The 24734-nt window shown below is 33.6% G+C and overlaps 3 protein-coding genes across 4 annotated transcripts in view; 2 read left to right on the top strand and 1 right to left on the bottom strand.

The window, feature by feature from the left end:
- The window catches only part of LOC116775714 (pleckstrin homology-like domain family B member 1), a 46919-nt gene extending 37933 nt beyond the window's left edge, over positions 1-8986 (bottom strand). Inside the window, exon 1 of the mRNA XM_061525094.1 lies at positions 8746-8986. The gene's annotated coding sequence lies outside the window, so the exon portion shown is untranslated. The remainder of the gene's footprint in view (positions 1-8745) is intronic.
- Positions 8987-13560: 4574 nt separating this feature from the next.
- On the top strand, positions 13561-15976 carry LOC116775768 (pro-resilin-like). 2 transcript variants are annotated; one of them, XM_061525084.1, is made up of 7 exons: positions 13561-13746; positions 13846-13875; positions 13954-14006; positions 14081-15028; positions 15142-15277; positions 15380-15514; positions 15625-15976. In XM_061525084.1, exons 2-7 carry the CDS (start codon positions 13870-13872, stop codon positions 15751-15753), a joined length of 1407 nt encoding a protein of 468 aa, XP_061381068.1. In that variant the 5' UTR covers positions 13561-13746; positions 13846-13869; the 3' UTR covers positions 15754-15976. The 2 variants fall into 2 exon arrangements, with proteins under 2 accessions (XP_061381068.1, XP_061381067.1); XM_061525083.1 differs by having other exon boundaries at positions 15142-15514.
- Positions 15977-18260: 2284 nt separating this feature from the next.
- On the top strand, positions 18261-21043 carry LOC116775766 (pro-resilin-like). The gene is made up of 6 exons (XM_061525135.1): positions 18261-18506; positions 18911-18972; positions 19336-19470; positions 19644-19710; positions 20588-20719; positions 20782-21043. Exons 1-6 carry the CDS (start codon positions 18501-18503, stop codon positions 20932-20934), a joined length of 555 nt encoding a protein of 184 aa, XP_061381119.1. The 5' UTR covers positions 18261-18500; the 3' UTR covers positions 20935-21043.
- Positions 21044-24734: the final 3691 nt, after the last annotated feature.

Genomic DNA, 24734 nt, shown 5'->3' on the forward strand with positions numbered 1-24734 from the left:
AAAAATTAACAATTCGAAACAAAAATAATGATAAGTATATTTTTACCAAGTTTATGTTATTGTTCATTGACACAGCTATATAAAATACATTATATACAATATAACGAGAAAAACAATTTTGACACATACTTTATGGAAAAATCGAAAAACAGTTAAGTTAAGTTTTCAATAACAAATCAATTAAAAACATACATACAAAGATATGTGACCTTTATAGTAATAATAATAAAAAGATAAAATTATAGCTTTGAATATATTTAATTATTACTGAAATTATTATGTAATGGAATATTAGTCCATATGAAAATACACATATATATGTGTATATAAATAATATAAAAAGGTACGGTAAGGAAATATAAACTGTGCTGATGTATACATTATCTGTGCACATAAATGATTTCTATAAAAAAAAACCTGTGCTAAAATCTCATAGGTCTCCGAGTCTATTCTGTGCTGTGAACTAATTCTCAAAATGTCGAAGTCGTAAAATTTACAATGTAGTAAAAGTGTTTTATTACAACAACGGGAACTAATTGGAAACGTTACATTGTAACGTAGAAATAAAATACATAAATTAATTGAATAAAAATGAAATATTTTGACAATTAGATAAAATAATTTCATAAGACAGAAAATAATAAGAAAAAAAATTCTCACAAGTCTGAATGTATCACAGAGAATAATATAGATTTGTTGTAAACGAAGCTAATAGGTTTTATAGCTCGTCCGTAACAAACAGGCAAACATTCTAAGTAACCAGACACGTTAGTCGCTTGACTCTCATACCTTGAACTGTGTACGTGACAAGACTTAATACGTTAACACACGTCATTGCGAAGCACATGTCAGCCCGCATGGAATTTATTGTATTGCTAAAAATTATACGTAAATATAAATTAAATTATAAGGAACCAACCAAATTTTTTTTTTATAAAACTTAAATTATACTAAAATAGATTTATATCACATAAAAATAATTTAAACTCAATTTAAAAAAAAAATCTATCGTATATTTAATATTTACAACTTAATTTATTATGTAGGAAATAACGAGTTTTAGGAATTTGAACTTTAGTTTAGAGTTTAGGAAAAAAAATGGCTGAGTATACAATTAACCTTCGTAGTTAAAATCTATTTCACAGCGGAGTTCTCATTATGTCTACCACGAATCCATTGTGTAGTGTTGGAATCTTGTTAATTAGCTTTCAGATAATTAATTAGTGGTCAGTTGAAGGGCATTAAAACGGTACCGTCGACAGTTAAATCTCGATTCCAGTATTGTAATAAAAAAAACTTCATAAAAAAAATAAAAGTATTTAATTAACATATAGGACATAAGCGATCTGTCTGTTGAAATCATAATGAACAAACATAATTTTATTATTTATATAAATATGTATATACATAACAAACGTATCTAAGACACTACTATGTCATCGCGTTTAACTAACCTCCTTATGTGTATGCTTTACAGCTTAGACGTAGGACGAATGGCCTTAGACCGAGGTCTCATTACGAAACACCATGTGTTCGAACAGCAATTATATGAAAAGCCACTAATACTGGCACATTATTCTCGACACACGTTCGAAATTTGAATTCAAATGTCATCCGATTCGAAATTTATGTGAAGTAATGTGATTCATACAAATTCAAAATAAGAATTCGATAACATCATTCATTTATAAAAAAGATATCCAAAAATACAGATATTAAAATACTATATGTAATATAACAACCAAATTAACTGATATTTATAGTATAAGAGTTTATTTTTAATACAAACTGCGTACATACAAAATACCAATAAAATAATAACATAGGAAACTGAATACATAATACTCTAACAACGTTATGCTGAAGAATATGGCCAAAGTAAACTTTCTATATATGAAGCAATAGTTATCTTCACCGTCTTGCAACATAGCGTAGGAAATGACGTCACGAGATTATTTTTTTTAAACTATTTCTAAATTCAAAAAGTTTTTATAAAATACTTATATATACTCATTCTTTTCTAATTTTTATTTGTAATGTTTAATGAAGAATGTATACAATAAATAAACATGTTGCTGTGTGTGCGCATATAATAGGTTTAGAGCACAGCAACCTAATAAACTTTATTAATGGATAATATAAAGCATAATATCTAGAATACTCAGCTATTAAATAGGCGACCCGTTTACCCACTATCCAAGCTTCGATTAAAAAGTGCTTACTGCAAGTTCGTGATACACTAAATACTGAAAGTGAGCAGTTTTTTATACATAAATCCTCACAATTATGGTATTCACGTATAATATATGGTGACAAACGGGTAACGCGTCGTGTGTAGTATGACGATGTAAACTATTGAGAGAAATAGTTAATGAATACTGATTTTGAATTGAGATTGCGATTTGTATGTGGGTTCATCACGAGGAAAAGTTACTAAACCTATTTGGATAAAATTATATTATATGTGTGAAGCTATAATGTAGATAAAATTTTAAAATAAATTTTGTTTATGATCAAAACAGCAGCTTGATGCTTATATTAAAAGAGCAAAGTCGCGATAAATATATATATAAATTAAATTTGCGAACTTAGCAAATCGTCTGTTATACCTTTTGTGTACTAAAGGTAACGCAAAGGCTACAATTCTGTACATGTATATATGTGTCTGTTTGTGTGTGTGTGTGTGTTTTTACACACTAACGTAAATGTTCATCTCTCACCCGCATATAATTTAGAGGAAAACTACCTTAAATAAACCCAAGTGTGTCAAGGTTTAACTATAGTTAATATTAAAACTTTAAAAAAAATCAAAAGAATTATATGCATGTACCCATGTACCCTTATTAAGAGGTCACATCATAACACTGACCTACAATTACGTAGTATCCAACTTATATTATAAACTTGGAAGCAGTATAAAGGTATGTATGTTTGTTACGGTTTCATACGAAACCAACAAAATGGTTTTTAATAAAAGTTCACAATAATATAAACGTTTATGAATGAAAAACTCTAAACTGAACGTATACAGTTTAAGGATGTACCCGTGGTAGTGATAAGGTAACTGATAGTAAAATCCTTATCAGCTGTATGATAAGGCCGAGATGAATCTATGTGGGTTCGTTTGTTCCACCTACATACCGAGATATCAAGATGAAATTACAGATTCTTAAAAAAAAAAAAACTATATATATTTAATATATAGGTGTAGTTAGTATTTTGAACACTCTTCAATGATAAAATTTTTAAACGAAACTAAGTTTTTAGATTGTTTGTTTTATTTTGGTATTTTATTTCTAAATGTTCCCTACGTATCCATCATAACCTGCCGACGTGATGAGAATCGGGATCACGGATGCTGTATAGGAACCGATATAAGATCAGTCCACTACTAGCAGATCAGATTACTATGAGACGACATTCTTTGAATCCTTGCGACTGCAGACCAACAGTTATCGTGTTACCGTTTATTGGGTTCAAGTTTAGACTAATAGTTGGTATGTTAACATAAACTATTACAACGAATTTGTCTAACTATATAAATAATACATTGAAAAAGTTTAGAAGGTAATTGAGAAGAGAAAATTAAACTCTATCAGAAAACAATTAAGAACTAGATTCGAATGCAGTGAATATAAGGAAAAACATAAAAAAAATCATTATTTTAAAATATATTGATACTAGTTTCTGTCTGTGACTCTCTTTAAATCGATTAATGTATTAAGCCAGCGACATCTATAATAATATTGTCATGCTGAATCCCGCTGGAACTACAAGGAATTACCGGATAAATTAAAAGCTATGTCCTTTTCTACTATCTGATCTAAATTACTCTAGAGTTTGATCAAAATCGGTCAAATAGTTTTTGGGTTAATTAACAACAAACATACATCCTAACAAACTTATTTCTATTGCTAGTAGGATGGTAATTTACGTAAAGACAACGAGCAGTCTTCTTATGAACACTAAAGTGAAGAATAGATAGGCGTGCATTGTATTAGTCATAAAATACCTAACAGATACCTACACAATACTGAGATTGAAATGGGGCCACGCTGTATTGTTTCAAAGTATAACTTTATTAGCGATTTACATTATTTAGAGATCCTCATGTTTTCGCATATATATATATATATATATAATATATTATAGTAATCGTTACAGAATATATATATTTTTGTTTTCCTTTTTTTCAGCTATAGCTAATGTGTAACTACGTACCTGAACGCTATGGGTCAGTACGTGTAATTCTATATATATTATTGATAAAAACTATAAGACTGTTCGTATAAAGTTGTTTACACAAATCAACAACGTTTAGGTAATACTCACACCGAGTACGTTTGTTGTGTGATTGTAACAATCGTACATACAAATTATTTAATTGACATTTCAATTAGAAGAACAGAAACAGAATCAAAACAGCAAGCCAGTTTTAGGATTCCGTATGAATGTTGTAAAACGGTATGCTATTACCAGGGCCCATTGTCCGTCTGTAAGTCTATCACACTATATCTCATGAACCGCGATAGACGCTTCAAATTATCACAATAATTTATGGAAATTAAAATCTGATACGTTGTTAAAAATGAATGCTGAAAGCCGAAATAAAATAGGTAATTATTTGTGTAAGCTTTATACAGTAAACATATTTGCTCACGTTTTTTTTTTAAATGTTGGTACGGAACCATCCGTAACGAGTTCCACACGCACTTAGCCTTTTGTTGATTCAATTTTTCTTCTTAATACTATTGCAGAAGTCTGATTATTTGAAGCGTATCATCAAATATTATCCCAAAATGAGTGACCTTGGAACTATCTAAAATCTAAATATTTCAAAACCTCGTATTATCATGATGACGTCATCGAATCCGCGGTTCTTGGTAACGTTATCAGTATGCTTACATAAATTTGTATCGCCACACTACTTACGGAGCGTTAATAGTTTTTCATTCATTAATTGGTCACATAGTACAATATTACCATTGGTTAGTCAGTGAGATACGCATAACGCTTCGTCTGCAGTGTATCTATTCAAACTTGTATTAAACAGAAATTCGACGTCCAAATTACTTGTTATGGTAAACCGCTATGCTATTGCAGACATTATAATAGATCATGAGATTTTTACTAGTTATTTTCTTTCTCACAAGATAAAAATAAAAGATGAAATTATGAAAAGAATTTAAAGATAAAAGATAACACCAAGGAAATGAAAGAAAGAAAATAATTTGATAAATTACTACAACTATGATGATTAACAAAATCACACATAGTGTTTGTTGCTTTTAATTGTCCTTACACGAAACAGGAACATGACCCACTACGTTGATAAACATTAGAATGGTGGTTAATAATGTGATGTTTTGGATATGCACACCCTTTTTACCCAGCGTCTATACACATGGGGAAATATCTTCCATTATAATAGTTTACAGTACCCAGGGCTATCAAATCTCAAGTATTGGGTAAAAGCAATACTGAAATTGTCTCGAAAAATTTAAGAATTTTTATGTCTCGTATTAGTTATAGTTCAAACCAAGTGATTTACACTAGTTTAAGAATAATACTTTAATATATTTGTCATACAAATTATTTATTATATTATAAGGAAAAGCACAGACAATAAAAATCATACAAAACTATATGAAGCAATAACTTGCGACAGTGTCGAGAGATACGACAGAAAAAAATAACATCCATAGAGGAGGAGATAAAATCAAATAAAGACGACCATAAACAAAAGCATTATCAAACAAACTTATTTGTATTCGGAAGTTGTAAACGCTGTTTAGAATTTAGCACGGCTCGAATGGCGTTTGTGAAGCCACACTCTTCCGCCACGTATTACGTAAGAATTAAATGATGGAATTTAAAACTATTCGAGTGATTCTAGACTTCAATATTTTTTTTTTATTTCGCAATCTGTTTCTACGAACATTCAGCATACAGTTTTGTATTTATGCATCTCGTCTTGGAGAGCGGTGGGTCCAGTGACACACGCTCTTTAAACTTCAATATGACGAAGAAAATTTAGCTTGCAACGATATAGTTAAATTATTTGAATACTTATTTTGCTATATATCGCAGAGTATAAATTAGATGAACCTTGTACTTTAAGATCAGATCCAGAGTATTTAAATCATTTTAATGTAAATACATCTGCAAATACAGGTGTTGCTCCGGAAGCTGTCGGGATTAACGCATAAAGAAAATAAAGGCAAATTTGTGGCTTCCACAAAAGATGATGTCTGGAGACTTAACTTCTGTTAGAATTTCTTATAAAAACCTTTAATAAAAGTAATATTTTATGAATATTATACAACGAGCGTGTTGTCCTAAATAGTTCAGACAGTGTGACACACAGACAATTAGATTAAATTCACGATGTGGGCCACTTTAAACATCTGCCTTAATTTATACAATGAACTACGAGAGCTATTTGTTACAATTTATCAATAGGACATTTTATTGCGTGTCAGGGGATTGAACATAGTTACTTATAATAATGACATCCACAAGACAATCTTACTATTTTATAACATGCCTTGCCATAAACAAAATTATTTTTAGCATCCCATTTGTATAACATTGTCTATAAATAAATACCACAATCACACGACAATACAACCAGGTGTTTCTATAGATAGCGATCTCCCGAATCCACAGCTGTCTTACAAACTGACGTATGACATTTAACAGACGTCTGATTTAAACTAAACAGACTTAATGTAACCACGAGTTTTAACCGACTTAAAATAAGGAGGTTCATGTTATAAGCAAATATTTTCTATTTATGTGTTGGACTAGTTAAAATTATTGTTTATTGTACACACGTTAGAAAATATATTAATGCAGCTGTGGACTTCACTAAGAAACATTCACTGGCGTACAAACCGAAATATATAATTGCGTGTGTTGGCGTGCAATATTTGGTGTTAGCCATTACGTAATATTTTCCAAACATCCATTTATAACAGAAGCGCCATCTACCCAGCTTACGCTTTCCCAAGAAAATAAATACGACTTTTGCCACAGTTATAAACAAAAACTAAATCAAATGCAGAAATGCATAAAGTCCATTGACAACAAAATATGTGGCTACAAAAACCACAAACGTCCACACGTAATAATCAATAATATGAATATTAATGTTGATTCACAAACGGCGTTTATTGGATCAATGAATCAGCGGCGTAAGAAACGTTACACTCCACCAGCCGCTCGTGGGTCGTGTGTCCAAGAAAATAAAAGTATACAAACGAAAAAAAATCAGCTATACATATATATATAATTGTACTGTCTGTTTGTAATATTACAATAATCAGTTACTAAACATATTGACATATACAGTGTAAATAAAACACATAACAAAATATATTTTTTTACAATTTCTGTCTGTGTATAGTACCAGCTGATAACTAAAACAGCTGAACCGATTTGGATGAAAACAATAAGGAGTTATTAAGCCAATTTTATTCCAGTGATTAATATTACTGAATTAAAAAAAAATACTACATCACACAGACAACGCCGCGGTCACAGCTTGTGTTATTAAAAAATGGAGCTGTTCAAATGTGCACAAAAAAATTATATAATTACAACTTAAAATTAAAATAAAATATGTATATAGGTCAAATTAATTCTAATTTGTAAACATCTTAAGTGTTATAACACTAGTTCATATGTAATTGTTAATTGCATCCCGCAAAACAGTGATGCAAGCGGCAACATTTACTAAACAGACGTTAGATTTCATCGAAATACTTTATATTATTCCATTGACGTTTTTTTCTTATTTTAATCTATGGCAACATTTTAAAAATGCCTATATATTTTTTTATTTATTTGATTATATTTTGTACATCATCTTTTAAATATATACATATATATTTTCTTGTATTGTGCTGAATGATTTTGGAAGTATTGTCATATACTTACAAGTGTAAAATTTTCAAGGTATTACATAATTTTGATAACAACGTTTTATCTATTTTAGATATTTTTGTATAAGGTTCAGATTTAAAATATTAAGAATAAAATCATAATACATCTAATTTCATAGAAGTTAATTTATCATATAATTAAATGATAAAGGTCACAGCATCTACGGGATCTTTAGGATCCTCTGGTTATGGTCAACTTTGTTTAATACATTACTGTTTTCTATAACCACATAGTTATTATAAAGTGCTTATAGTTATTAAATTTAAATTATGTAATTCATATATTACAAGTTATACTTTTTATATGTTTTTGTGTGTATATAATCAGATTGTACTCGGTTTATGGTGGAGTGACTTTAAGGACATGTGTGCCGTGCCGGTCGATGTAAACAGGTTTAATGTCTTTTTTTTTTTGTTTTAAATGAAAGTGTTCCCTTTGCTTTTATAAATATTCAAATCTGGCTAGTCTATTTTTAATCGCGTAAAGAGTTTGTCATGAATAACTTTGTATTGCTAAATAATTAGAATCTGTTTTATATGTGAAATTTTATTTATTAATTCTCTTAAACACTTAAAACGTTTAAAAATATATATATATATGAATCCACGAACGGAAAATGTAGATGTAAATTTTTTTTAATGTAAATAATTCGCTATAGATTTACGTACGATCGAGGTCAAGTCGAGAAAAAAGGCAACGAAAGTCTAATAAGGCAAAAACATTACCTTGTCCATGACTGGTTATGACAAGTTTTAATCGCCGAATCTTTAAAATAACTGCTATCAAAATGAAACTTACCGTTACTTTGTATTTTTTTGCACTTATTATTTCGTTAAAAAGTATGATGATTTAGTAAAAAAAAATCATCGAACACTAAACAATAAAACATAACTAATTAAAACATAATCTGCTATAAGCATCACAGCGATACACAACGCAGTTTTTTCTTATAATTATGTGATGAAAATAAACTGAATATAACTTTAATTTATAAAGTAAAACGTAAACAAAACAATCACAAACAACACCCAGCAACTCAATGACTAACTTAAGTAAACTGAAGTTGTCGACAGTTGAATGTTGATCTCATTTATGAATTCACTGTCACCTCAACAACGTCAGATTGACGGTTGGTAATGATCACTTTTGATTCTAGGCATTTCAGATTTTAAATTGGAGTTACACAAATATTATATTATAATAAAAAGTTATTTTATGTAACAAGTTTTAAAAATTCTGTATATAATAAAAAACTTCATAAATTGTGATTATTTTTTGAGAGTGTAAGATTGACATTATATTGTTTGGTCAAAACAGCACTTTAAAACGATTATTTATTTCATGATTTATTCCTTACCGGCGATAGTTGTAGATTTTATAAAGGTTTTTTGTGTTATCACAGACAAACTGTAGATAATACAGATGAAAAATTAAAACTTCTGTTTGAAATGTTTACGACCGGGACTACAAAAGTCTGAATTAATATCAAACACCTTAATTTTTAAGTAAATGATGCTAATTTATCTAAATCTTGCTATAATCTAGTTACGTGAATCGAGCATTTATACAAAAAAAAGCGTGTTAAAAGACAAAATAAAAAATAATCTCAATGAGTATAGTACTTATTCAAGACAAAGGATGTCATTGTTACAATCTGTCATACTGAAGATACCTTTTTGAAAGTTTCATTTTATTTACAGTCCTACTCCAAACCCATATATTTTTGTTTGTAAAATATTAAGTTCGATTAGGACGCGACAAGTTATATTTTTTTCATATAAAACTTGTAAAATTTTTCATTATCATTTAGTAATTCTCCATGCAACCTTTGTATTACAAATAGTTTTAACTCAAAAAAAAAAAATATAAACAAATGGCGCCATAAAACTTTTGTTATCTATATTTTGGTTTGATATATATATCTCAGGTGATATTAAAAGTTTCATATCAATGTCTATAAGACAACACAATTCTCGTTGAGCCATTTTAAATGAACGACATTGAAAAAAATATCCAAAAAGTGGTGAATATTTTCTATTGACTAGAAAATTAAATGTCATCAACTTAACTGATATTACGATTTACGATGCCGACACCAATATCGACTTTAATTAAGAACTAAAAATATGTAATGAAGTTGTTGAATTATATCAGAGTACCAGTAGTGACATCTCTTATGGTATTTTAGAACTATTGTACGATTATATGTAAGATACTTTCCGAGTTAAATTTCTTTCATTCACTCTCGTATCACAGAAAATTACTTTCATTTGATTTATAAGATAGCAAAAACTTATTAAAATTAAATTAAACATGAACAAGTTCCATTATTCATGAGCAATATCTGGAGAGTGACAATCCATTAAACATAGCTTTAAGAAGGCAATCATAACATTAATAATGTAATTTACATGTTTATAACAGAAGTTATTATATAAAGATAATGATTTTACCCAAAAATAGTTTTACACGGAGAAAATCTCACAACGAATTTGGACTTTTACTGGAAGAGTTTATTTAAGTTAAGTACACATAAAAATTAAGGGCTATACATATTTTGTTCATTACTTAGAATAAATGTTTAGTTGTGAACCTATTTTTTTAATTTGTATAACAAAATTTCTAGAATATTTTTAACAAACCTATATAAATTTCTTTGAATAATAAAGCGCCTGGATTAGTTTTAGTACTAAGGTATCAAGTACTTGCATAAAGAAATTGCTAAATAAAAATCTGAAGGCGTTGTTTGGCCTAATAGAAACCAAAGCATTTGTTTACAGTTTATATAAACCATGTTGTTGTGTATTTAAACAAGGTGCTAACTCTTTAAAAAAAACTATTTATATTTCCGGCAATAATATATGACATAGTCATTAATTTATCATTCAAATAATTTTGCTTGTTTAATTCAATGTTTTTATAGTTTTCTGATTTAAATTGAACCTTTCCTATTCTTTTTTTTGTGTGTTTGCAGGACACGGAAATGTTTCATAAAACCCTGTAATTAATGAAGTATATCTTGTATATAAAAGTTATTTATAGAAGTTGAGTTTTCATCGTAAAAGGTGTAAAACACGATTTCCATCAAACTTCTTACAGTCAAAAATAATCTTATTTCTACATCACATAACACGTCCTAAACGATAAACTCATGGTGAAATAAAAAATTAAATATTTTGTTTTATGTATAGGGTGTGATCATTTCGTATCAGTTGTATATTATTCAGACACGGGACACAGAAAAGTAGTTTTGATAATTACGCTTATATTTTCGTCCTTAAAAATGGCTCCTGAAAAACCTATTTCTCTATACTATATCGTTTAACTATTAATAAATGACAGTTTAAATATTATCCGATAGGACACTTACTCTCTTTTAATATCTATACTTCCGATTAGTCCCTTCCTCTTTTAGTGTCACATATCAATTCTTATAGCTATGCAAAAAAATTTGTTACATTGTGAAAAATTATGTTACAGACATGTTCTGCTATACCTACTGCTTGAGAAACATCATTTATAATTTTAAATAAACCTCTTTTTATAATCTTCTAACAAATATCGTGATATCTAAACGTATAGGTAATGTTTTATGAACAATAGCAACAGTTATGGAAGTGTGTCAATTTTCTTTTTATTGTCATTAGTATCGTTATTTAGTGCAAACAATAATTACTGATAAATAATTTAACATATAATTGATATTCAGATATCTTTGTCAATAGAACCAGCGTTACTTGATACGCTACAAAAAAATTCTATTCTAGGAAGCTCTACCGTTCATGAGTACATCCCTGATATCTGATGGAGGTCTTCTTATTTAGGTTTATAGTTCAGTAACCTACGTTAATTCATAAAGGATTAAATAAATAAAATACGTTTATGAACGAACATTTATAAATGAAAAACTGTTTACTATCCGTTTGTAGTGTGTCGATGGCAACTTGGAATAAGGATACAAAAAAGATTAATGCATGGTTATTGAGTTAAAAAGATTTAAAGAATAAAACTCATATTCATAATACCTTATTGAGGTTAAGTTACGATATATATATATATATACATTATGAACAAAAGCTTCTTAGACGAAGGAACACGTTTGTTTAAGACTTAAGATGATTCTTAACACTAAAGTATGTCTCCAGTGAAACATCATCCTGACAAGGATCGTGATGACTTCGAACTAAATACTTTAAGAGGTACTAAAGAAAACAGGCATGACTACATCCGTGGCAGCCACGGCGTACGTGACACCGCCGATAAGCTACAAGAAACAAGACTTCGGTGGTTCGGACACGTAAAGAGACCTGCTGATTATGTGGGCAATGTGACCACCGATCTGAACATCCGAGGGTCCAGAACTAATATAAAGGTCGACATAAAACAAGGTGGAGAGACTTGATCAAAAAAGACATGATTTCCTGCAAAGTCTCCGAATGCGAAGCGTCTGATAGAGCCAAGTGGAAGAATATAAAGAGGGCAGACCCCACCACAAGATGGGAATAGTAAATGCCCAGGAGAGAGACAGAGAGAGAGAGAGAGGTACTAAATGAAATATAAAGCAATTTATTCTAAGAGTATTTAATAATAGGTTTAACACATCAACAATAACTATGTCACAGAAAGTTTCAAATTAAATGCTTACAGTTACTTTATAAATACTAGGATCTTATTTAAACATGTCATTTTAATTTAAAAAACATATCAGCCTTTACATAATTGTTATTCAACTTAAAGTAATCGTGTCTAGTTGATATTTTTTTCAAAATGAACATTATATTGTCCTACAATTCTTTATATTTGAGATCTAAGACTTTCGCGAGTTTTATTCATTTAAATGAAACTAATATATTTCGGATATACTACGCGGATTTTATTATTTTAAAACAACATAATCCCGACGTTTCGGACACCTCGTCTGCCCGTGATCACGGTTGCTGAAAAGTAACCGAAACGTCGGGATTATGTAGTTTTAAAATAATAAAATCCGCGTAGTATATCCGAAATATATTAGTTTAATTTAAATTTCTTTATATTTATTTGTCAGACTTTTGTAATGTTATAATTAATTGTATATACAAATAATGAATTGATTTAGCTCAAAGAAAAATAATGAAACACTATGTTCTAGTCGATTTGTATGTATAAAGAGTTTTAAAACTATTATCTTCACTACTGAAACAGTATGAATGTTAAGAGACTATACTCTAAAACCTGAGGTTAATGTACCTATCAAGCTCTTAACAGAACATATCGTATTGTGTAATGTAAGAGGATTTTTTTATTAAACTTATGCTCACGAGAGCCTTAGAGAAATTTAAGTAACACTAAAATTTTTACATATATTATACATACTTCTCTTAGTAATTTTTTTTTAAATTTAAGAGAATCTAATTAATTTTTGAGATTTAATTTACTCTGTATTTTATACCTTTGTTATAAACACTGGTGACATAGTGGATACATCACCTCGGACAGCGTGAGACACGCAACGTTAATGTATCATTAAACGAAACTATCGATTTACACGAACAATAGCACATCTGGTTCAGGCAGGTGTCGACACGCCGAAGGTTTTAGCACAATAAAACACTTTAACTATTGTCAAACACACCCGCCTCGGAGACTCTATCACCAGGGAGTAGGGTTCAAATCGTGACCGTCTTTTGGACATCACTATTAGATGATATGATTTGTGAATTTGATTAGTATAAATAGTAAGAGGAGCGTGTGTCTGTATCACTCAAGTGGAAGCGCTCGGGAAGATACCTGACAGAGGAACAGGCGAACTTTGACTTGGTGAGCGACACAATAAGACTACAGACCGTTTACACAAGATATGTAATGATGAATCCGTGTGTGTTATACATTAAAATAAAAATATGTTTCACATTTCAGACGAACAGCACTGTCTCTAACATCATGAAGGTGAGTTATATCCATCGTTACTGTAAGCATATCAGCCTCAGGCCTTTATACAAATGATTACAACTCAATTGGTTTCAGGTCTTCGTGTTCATGAGTCTTCTGTCTTTCACTCTGGCTGAGCCACCAGTCGGGTGAGTTGAATATTATTATCATTGTAATTTAATGTGAAATACGATAAGAACAATAACTAACGTTTTCTTCACAGAGACGGTTACCCTTCATCACGATCAGCTCACCACCACGATCATGGACACCAAGGATCGCTGACTCAAGAGTATGGAGTTCCAGAATTTGGAGCACGGAACCAACAGGAGTACGCTGTAACAGCTGCAAGGTCTCAACCTTCACAAACATACGGAACCCCGACGAGGTCATCTATCTCTCGGGAATACGGAACACCCAACTTTCGGTCAGGACTCTCCCAGGAGTACGGCCCTCCCAGCTTCAGATCCGCTCCATCTTTACAATATGGAGTCCCTCATTCCCGCGGCCTGTCTCCGCAGTACGATCCACCGACTAGTCATTCCTCTCCATCCAGCCAAGATTCATATAAACAAGACGTCGTTATCCAAAGTGCTCGTTTGTCTCAAGACTTTGCGCCGCAAGTCAAATCTGCTTCTCTCCCAAGCTTCAATGCCAGTGCTGATTTCTCCTCAGACTCGTATTCAGTTCCACCTCAAGGATCCTACGATTACAACCAGCTCGAACAACGCACTCCGTCCCAAGACTATGGAGTCCCATCTCAGAGAAGCAATGAACAGTCTCCCGCTAACAAATACGGTCCTCCCGGTTTGAGGAGTGCTCAGTCGTTTAGTCAAATAAGAAAGCAAGCGTCTTCGGCTGGACTTAATGCCAAGACTTCATCTGTGACAAGAAGCTTCCAATCATCTTTCGGTTCCAAAAACTCTGCGTCACCCACCTCTGGAACTCCCCGGTCTTTGTCCGCTGTATATGGAGCTCCGAGTTCAAGGAACTTTAATTCTTATTCCCAAAGTCCAAAGACCGTTTCTCACACTTACCTGCCCAGTTCCCGTACTGTGTCTCAGTCCTATGGGGTTCCGAGCGAGCGGGGAGTTTCAACTGAATACGGTGTGCCAGAAAATGATTTTAACTTAAAGAATAGTGCTGAAATACCACAGTATGATCTTGCAAGGTTAGTTTATAGACAACAAATAAAATAATTGAAGCAGAATCATTCCTCACACCTGCTGCGTTGGTAGAAGCTTGCGGAGTCTTCATTTAACCGACTCTCTTTAACCCATTCAGATCTCCGTCTTCTCTATACGGAGCGCCTGAAGCCCGCATGCCCTCAGAGCAGTACGGAACACCACAGCAGTATAGTTCCCAGGACTCTCAAGGATACAACTATGACAGAAATGCTCTCGACGAACTTCTGAACCAAGTAAATATTGCTTTCCCGTTACTTTACTTCCCTAACAGCAGAAATCATGCCTTTTTCGAAAGAGCTTTGGTTATTTGTGTTAATAATATTGTTATTTTCCAGGAGCCAGCTAACTATGACTTCGGCTACAAAGTGAACGACCTTGAGAGCGGCAGCGACTTCGGTCACTCGGAGACGAGACAGGAGAACAGGGCCGAGGGCTCGTACTTCGTGGTGCTGCCTGATGGAACCAAACAGGTGATGAACGGGAGCTCGATGTGATGCCCCATACAGTCACTAGGCCTTTACTGAGGCTAAGTAATGATGTTACTATCACTCACTAAGCAACCCTTGAATATCGCTTCTAGATCGTGGAGTACGAAGCTGATGAGCGAGGATTCAAACCCAGGATCTCCGTGGAGCAGGTCGACGTCCGGAGCGGAGGCTACGATGACAACGCCGCCGACCTCCAACGATCAGCTGACGGACCTTACTAGACGGAGACCTCGGCTTGACGTATTCAGACTCACTCAACACGTTGACTATTGTACGGAATTGATGAAGGTTCATTGACCTCTGTGCCATTCTTAGGAGTAACGTATTTTGTAAAATAACTATAGCTTAGGTTGGAATGGCAACTGCTTTAAATACTCAATATATTTATTGTAAGCAAAAACAAAAATGTATAAAAAAATAACTCAATGTACATGGATATGTGCTGCGGAATAAAGTTTTGTAAAAACAATTTGTTGTCACTTATCATAAAATGTTCCTATCACACAATCATTACGAAAATACGAAGGCATATAAGACAATCAGTTCCGATCAGAAGAATAATTGTCATAATTTATAATAACTTCGGTTTTACACTTCCAATGGAGGGTTCAACGCTCAGTTGCCTTGTTTATACTCAGTCTTTCCATTAATACTGTTACAATCAAAATAAACAAAATGTTACTTTAAATTTCTAATCGGTAACTTTAATGCGATTGTTCCTTGTATTTTCTTGTTATTGAAATATCTTCAGAGGTCAATATTAAAATATAGTGGTTGATAGAGAGATTCGTATCACCGCGATTGCTTGCAGTGATATCTAAATGCAAGAATTAACAAAGCCATACTAAAGTCTGAGTTGATTTTTCTAATTTCGCCACATTTTCCAAACATTTAACAAGTAAAAGTCTTATCAATCAGGACGGGTCTTTCATCAAGACTCTGAACCAGGTCATAAAGCTTGTTCCACTCAGTCTTTATCAGAAACGAATGTTCCGGACCTCATCTGATCTGTTGACTGTCCGTCCTCTACTCCCGACCTTTATGTACGGGATACTGATGGACGGCCAGTCTTAGAGGGTGAGGCTTGTTGTTAACGCAATGATAATTTGGAGTCTCTGAACCAATCCCTACGAATGGTAGTGACGAACTCCCCAAAGAGAGAGGAAGGAACTCGAGGGTTAGTCATCATTTCTAATACGTTTTATATATTTTATTTGAATGTTTTAAACTTTATACTGAAACAGTTATAAATGTTTTGTATTTCAAGAGAATTCGTTTTTCTTTGTAACAATATGTTCTGCAAGACTAAGTATATTAGTTGTAATTACTTCTCTCCATTGTGAATGTGGCCATTTATACATAAAACTTTTGAAAACAGACACAAGCTGCACACGGAGTCGGCGATAAAAGCTAGTGTTTTAATAATACACTCAAAGGCAATTTGAACTTATGGAGGAAAAGGCGTTCATAATATGAGTTGCGTTGCTTATCCATACTAATATTATAAATGCGAAAGTAACTCTGTCTGTCTGTCTGTCTGTCTGTCTGTTACTCAATCACGCCTAAACTACTGAAACAATTTGCACAAAATTTGGTGTGGAGATATTTTGATACCCGAGAAAGGACATAGGCTACTTTTTACCACGGGAAAAGGACGCATTCCCATGGGAACATTCAGGTGGGCCGATCGCTTTTACGCCTAAACTACTGAACAGATTTAAATGAAATGTGGTAAGGAGATAGTTTGAGACTTAAGAAACGACATGAGTTACTTTTGACCGCAGGAAAACAACACATTCCCATGGGAAAAATTACTTTTCTGGCCAACGAAGGAAATTCACACATACGTACAAAAACGACAATTCAAACATACGTACAAAAAAGTACAGCTCTGGTTTTTTCATACTACTATACAAAAAAACTATCCAATGCGGACGAAGTCGCGGGCAAAAAGTAATATGATATATAATAAAATACTATTTAAGATAAACAATAAATGAACACCAACAACGTGTCTTACGAACATCTCGATCGTTTAAGTCTCGTGGTCGGGTCCAGAGTCACTTTTCATGCATGTTTTCAACTGACTGGTTCCAACTCCAGTTTTTAAATCTAAAATTTCTTAGGTTTTAGTTAAAATTACTCTTATTTGAACAACCAAATGGTCTTTTTAATGTAAATTTTCTGTATTTAGTTAAAATTACTATAATTTAAGCAATGACGGAAGAAAAACGCCGAGATGGAACCAGCTTAGTCTCTCCTCTTGGAAATTCTCGCTAGTAAGGAATCCAGTCTGCAGCTCAGCGAGCGTCTCCTAAGCTGCAGTCTAGACTGAGCGCTAGTTCTTTCATTGTCGAATATGTCTGTTGATATTCTAGAGAGAATGACTTTCTGCTTGAGTTTGTTTATAAATTGCTTGCAAGAGTTACGTGTAACTTACGCCTAGACATGAATTTAACATAAAATATCGGTTTGCGAGATAAGAAAAGTTATATTTTGCTGTTGTCTCTTATCGTCAAACAAAATTTACAAAATCGAGTCACCCTACACTCAGATGAACTTTTAGTAAAGTATCTATTACATGATCGGATCATCGGCCGATATTCGTTCTCAGTGACAATCTATAAACAATGCTTCTTAATATCTGTCACAAAATAACAATTTTAAATAGTTTAAATATTAAAAGTGACATACAATATGTTAATGTCAATAGTAGGATTGTTTGTATCCAAACATCGTGCAGGCAAAGCCGGATGAGGCCATTCTACCAAGAGCCTTCTCCGTACCTACACAAACTCAGACCGTGGTGACTAGTGTCTTTGTGTGGAGTCGTGTGCACCTTGAGATGTGTCGTGTGCATTGTGTTGGTAATGGCCGGTAATATTTCATCCCTCATCTCATCCGTAGTATATAAACCGTCTGCATCTCCGCTCAGCATCACTCCAACCTGTCTCCCTGGCTGGTCGACATGCAGGTAACTTCTTTTATTCATTCACTGTTTTGTTGTTTGTGTGTCGTTTGAGACCTGGCCTTTATTATAGTGGTATGTCTTAATGTGTGACGAATCAAGTCACTGTAGCTTTTATACCAAATATATTATATATTCTATGAAACTAACTATACTTATTAAATAATTATTATTCTAAAAACATTCTAAAATTTATCACAAATTTGTCTTATGTTTAATTATTATCCTAATTTCTCAAAAGAAAAGTGCTCGAGTGACATTAACTCACATATAAAACAAGCCAGGTTTGATGGTCACCTATTCCTTAGTAATGTTATATATAATAATGTCATCTGTGTGTTCATTTGTAAATATTAAAAACAATAATATCTTTGTCAGTGACCGTCTCTTAACAAGATGTTATTCCCCAGTTCGTGTTGTTCCTCGTCGGTGCCGCGGCGTTTGTTTCAGCGGAGTCTCCAATATCGAAGAGGTATTTCTGAAGCTCATTTCACATTGGAACCGTTTAATCCTTTGTTATTAACGGCAGTAGAACACAGTCAGTGCAGTATACGACATCCTGCTACTGAGCACGGGGTGAGGTAGATTGGTTCTCAAGCATTTCCTGACATTCAAATCTCTTCTAATGGCCGTAGTAAAGTTTGTTATAAAATGCGAGACAAGCTTTCTTATAGACAAACAAATTATTCACTTTAAATGTTTACCACAACCAGGAATCGAATTTGAATCCGTGATTAAATTTCCAGCTTACTTCTAGGTCTATGTTTCTCATATTTCAAGGAACATATTTCATAATAGTGAATCCTACTCATCTATAACTTCTCCTCCTTCCCAGCTATCTTCCTCCGCCTCCTCCGAGTGACGTCATCAGCTTCTCTCGAGCAGCTTCATCGGGCCAGGACTTCCGAAGAATTCAGGAGCTAGGAGACACGAGCTCGGGTCTAAGACACGCAGACAACAACTTTGAAAGGTACGAGATCTAGAAATGTTAAGAGCATAGAGAGGTTTAATAATGAGTACAACGTTTACGATTCAATAATAATAATAAAGAGTAGTCCTTATAAGAGATTTGACTTAATATACAATATTGATATTTACATGTTAAACCCTACTGTTCATATAAACCTCATCAATGTTCCTCAGGATCAGTTCTAGGGGTCAGGGTGTGGGAGACGACGCTACGGGAAGGAGGCCCTCACAGGAACCAGCGGTAATAAACTTTATAAAGCAAACGTTCTTATTATAATGAGAAGTTGCTAGTAGGGACCACTACCAGCGACTCAGAAGAAGAGACGCTACTGAAAACTATAGTACGTCTACTGATAACCTCTGAGAGTATTTATAGTATAGTAACAGAGACGTCTGGCAGTCCAATATCACAGCGACAAATACGAAATATGACAGTTTACTCTGGCACAGAAGATAATATAACTGACTGGGTACCAGCCCCGGCTGCGCACGGGCTCTTAAAAAAATATAAAATAGCCTATTTACTTTTGAGAATTATTAAACTTATATTATGATAACTTTCAAATGGGACGCCATATTTAAATGATTTAAAAAGTAATTTACAGGTACTGATGTTGGCTTGATAAGGAATTATATTTTGATAAGACTTAATACCGTATGTATGTAAATAACTTTCCAATAAACGCTTTATGAATACCAATTTTTAAAAGTTGTAAAATGGATATAGTATGTTATCCTTAAGGTATAGACATATGCTACCGCGGACTTTTCTGTAGACCTATATAAGATACACAATTCCACCATATATTATTTTGTTATATCTCAAAGACTTTAGTCAGCGTTTTCGTTAAAAGCTCTCGGATGGCTCATGTTTTCCCGACATCTTCAACAAATATCGTTAATGTACACACAAGTAAATACAAAAACATTACAAATTATATATTAAAACCTTCCTCGAGAAACACGCTATTGAGTGGTGATAAACTGTTTGATAATCGGTGTAGCAGTTTTTCCGTTTATCTGGAACAGACAGACAGACAGACGCGACGGAAACTTTGTTTTATAATATGTATTGATATATTGATGATAGGAATAAAAGACCCGATGTTCTTTCGAAGGATCCGGCCAAGTATATGTTCGGTTACTCGGTTAACGAGCTAGAGGGAGCAGACTTCGGTCACAGAGAGGAGAGGCTCGAGGAGAGGAGCCAGGGTCAGTACCGCGTGATGCTTCCAGTCGGCAGAGGACAGGTGAGGAGGAGCTTGTAGGACATTGTTAAGTTGGACGTTAATGTGACTTGGACAATGTACAGGCAGTGGACGACGGAGCTGAAGGTCGCGGGTTCCAACCCCAGGTGGCCTACAGGAGCTCTGGCGCCTCGGCTGGGGGCTCTGGCTATGACTCCTCACACAAGGAATACAACCAGGGCGGCCGAGAGGGGCGAGGGGGGCGCTCAGGATACTAACTATTGAATCGTTACTACTTCATGATGGCGTATTCCATTCTCTATACTACCCTTCTATGATATTTCCACATTTTAATAAAGAATATTAGTTCTCCTACTTCTTTTTTAATTCTTGGTGCATTCAAAAGTGATAAAGTAATTAATTGTTACTCGAAATATTTAAGAATAACTTTATTAAACTAAAATTTTTTATTGCGATAAAAATGTTATTGTATTTTTTGTTACGAGAAGTTTCTGATATATTTTATTTTAATAAAAACAATTATGAAGTCTAGTTTTTTTGTTACCAGTTTTTTTGTTTTGCGAGTAACCTTTCTAGCCAGCATTTTTATCGATCTAACTCTGCCTTTATCGTAAGTAACAAGCTGAGTTAAAGTAACTTTTGCCTTTTTGTAGTTTAACAACAAATCCACAAACTGATCGAAGACGATGTCTTCTTCATGTGATTGTGTACATTTATTGTATGCCATTAGTAAAGCTTAGCAGGCGGTCTATCTGATTTTAATAATACATGTAACAGCACATCTTAAGAAAATGAGATCTAAGATTTTCGCAAATATTTATTGAAATAAAATTAATATTTTTCCGATTTACTACGGTTTTATAATTATATTTAACAAAAATTCTCTGCGTTTTGGTTACTGTGCAGCGACCGTGATGACGGGCAGACGAGACGTAAATGTCTGTCAGTTGGTCTTGTTATTTATCATTTACTGACAACGATTTCTTAATTTTCTGGCGTACCGCTCTGGATGCCGGCAGAATGCGCTTATGGTGTCACGAGGTCCTGCGGTGTGGTCACGGACATGGGATTTTATAATCCAGGTGTTGGATAAATTCCAGCCATATTCTCTATTGAAATTGGGATGTTTTTTAATTTCAATAGCCTCTCGGATTAACCTCGGTATGTACCTGTCTTCACGAGCGAGGATCTGTGGTTCATAAAACTAAATGTAGTGGCCTCGTTTTTTAAATGTGTGTTCACAGTTCACACACTGCTGACTTCTACCCGGGCCTGCTTTTAATGTCTGAGAAATTTTCTTTTACCCTTGTACTGATGCTCCTTTTTGTCTGTCCAACATTTAACATGTCCCAGTCACAATCGAGTTTGTATACACATGGTTTTTGTTAAACTTGATAGGTCTCAAGAATTGGCTCTCTTTCTTATGTGGTTTGTATATAGTCTTGATCGAAACCTTGTTCAAGATTTTGCCTATTTTGTCAGTAATTTACTCCACATATGGTAAATATTGCAGGTTGTCGCGCAATTGTGGGTGGCTTCAAGGGATTCTTGCGACGCTGGCAAGGCGCGGGCAGGTTGTTGGTGATGGAGCATGTTTTACATGCTGCAGACCGGCCTTTAGATGGTCAGCATCATAAAGGTGTTGGACTCTCTGTAACAAAGACTTGCCAACGTTAAAAACATAAAATCCCATGTCCTTGACCACACTGCAAGACTACGAAACACAATTAGCGCATTCAGCAAGCATCCCGAGCGGTAAGCCAGAAAATTTGAAATTCGCTGGCGGTAGATGTTAAATAAGTCGTTGTGGCCTGGAGGTTAAAGGACCGCCTCTCATGCGCGAGGGCACGGGTTCGAAGCCTGGCAAGTACCAATGTGATTTTTCATAGTCATATGTACAATCTAACAGGATTAAGACACCACTGACAGACGGTGAAGGAAAACATCGTGAGGAAACCAGGACTTATAATTTCAAATTATAAGTAAATGCTCAAACCTTCTCCATGTGAGAAGAGGCCTTTGCTGAGCAGTGGGCTCCGATAGGCTGATGATGATCTGACAGACATGAAGACCATCTGACAGACATTCACATCTCGTCTGCCCGTGATGCCCGGTAGCTGCAAAGTAACCTAAACGTCGGTAGTATGTTGTTAAAAACAATTATAAACACGGAGCAAATCCGTTAAAAATTAGTTTTATTTCACGTCTTAACAAGTTCGAATATAGATTTTTAAATATATTTTTCTTATTTATGAACCTTTAAACATCACTAAGACCCTTTGTACTGATGTGCGCTCCTGTGCCAACGTTTACTTCGGCTCCGTACTAAAAGTGATCTCAAAATAAAAATAAGTGCATTTACTCAGTGGAAAAGACATAAGTGAAGAAACAAACAAGTGACTTACAACATTTATTGTGGACAACGTCTTACATTGTGTGAAAACTCTATAATCAGTGAAAATAACTCGAATGTGAACTACCCGTATTACGTGTATAAACAGTTATATCTCCCATAGTTTAGACATTTGAAGTGAAGGACTAAAAAAAACTGAAGTAAATCGTGAACTTTCATAATTCTGGAAATCGTTTTTCAAAATAAAAATGATATAAATAACCCTACTTCATCAATACCGGGATGACTTGCACTCCTTGCACTAATTAGAAGCAAAGAGACTAGCGACATCTGTGGAAAGCTACCTATATCATCAATACAAGTCCGAACTATCTTCGATCTATGATCGATCTGTCAAGAGAGTGGCACAATTGTACAAAGACACTAGCGAGATCTGTGGAAATCTAATTGTACCACTAACACAGGTCGAAACCATCTTCAATCTATGATCGATCTGTCAAGCGAGTAGAGAGATCAACAAAGACACTAGCGACACCTGTGATAATCTACCCGTATCACTAATACAAGTCAGAACCATCTTCGCTCTACGAGCGATCCATCAACCTTAGCAAGTTGACACAGGAACTCAAGAGGACGCTAGCATAAACAAATAATCATTTGAATAACTGTAGTACACTACATAGAACGAGCTAAGAGATGGAGGAAATTATGCACGAGCTTCGTAAAATTCGAAGAGATTTGGATGAACAGAAAACCGCAATAGAAAAAAGTGGAGAAAAAGTGACGGAAAAAGTTACACAAAATATAAACAGGATATTGGAAGATAAGTTTAAAGTATTCAATGAAAAATACGAAGATCTGAAGGAAAAATGTGAAAACCAAGAAAAGCGACTGTATTTTCTAGAAAAACAGGCAAGAAAAAACAACATCGTCTTTTTCGGATTAAAAGAAATAGAAACGTCATATTTTAACCTTGAAATTCTCATATTGAACTTTATCAAAGAACATTTTTCTCAAGAACTGGATCGCAGGGATATTCAAGAAGTTAGAAGAATAGGCAAGAAAGGAGAAAGACCTCGACCAATAACTGTCACTTTTTGTACACTTGGCACAAAAATAAATCTATTTAAAAATAGAAATGCACTAAAAAATACCGGTTACTATATAACGGAAGATTTCCCACAAAATATTCTGGAGAAGAGGAAAGAGCTTCAAGAACAAGCAAGAATCGAAAGGGAAAAGGGAAACCTAGTAAAAATAAAATACGATAAGCTTGTCATAAGCGAAAAAAACAAAACAGCTGGAAACAATAAAAGAATGCTTTCAACTTCACCTGAAAACAAAACTACAGAAGGAGCTGAAACAAATACACGGGCTAATAAGAAGAATAAATCTCAAACGCAAATAAAAAGAACTTCAAGCCTATCGGAAAGCATTTTAAAACCGGGCATGCTGAATTACCTGGTCAACAGGAACACAAACAACTCATCAGATTCACAGCAAAATAACAAAGTTAATATATAGCAACGACCGCTCCCCTCTCGCAACGTCAACATTAAACAACAATTATCAGAAAACCAAACTCATCTTCCAAGCCGGCTAGTCACCGTGGAAGATTATGACCATAACCCTCCAAACAACCCTCCAAAGAATGAAACCCCACAAATAACGTTATACATTCTGACATATAACGTTAGAACACAT

Source organism: Danaus plexippus, chromosome 27 (genome assembly GCF_018135715.1).
Source record: "Danaus plexippus chromosome 27, MEX_DaPlex, whole genome shotgun sequence".
NCBI classification, from domain to species: domain Eukaryota; kingdom Metazoa; phylum Arthropoda; class Insecta; order Lepidoptera; family Nymphalidae; genus Danaus; species Danaus plexippus.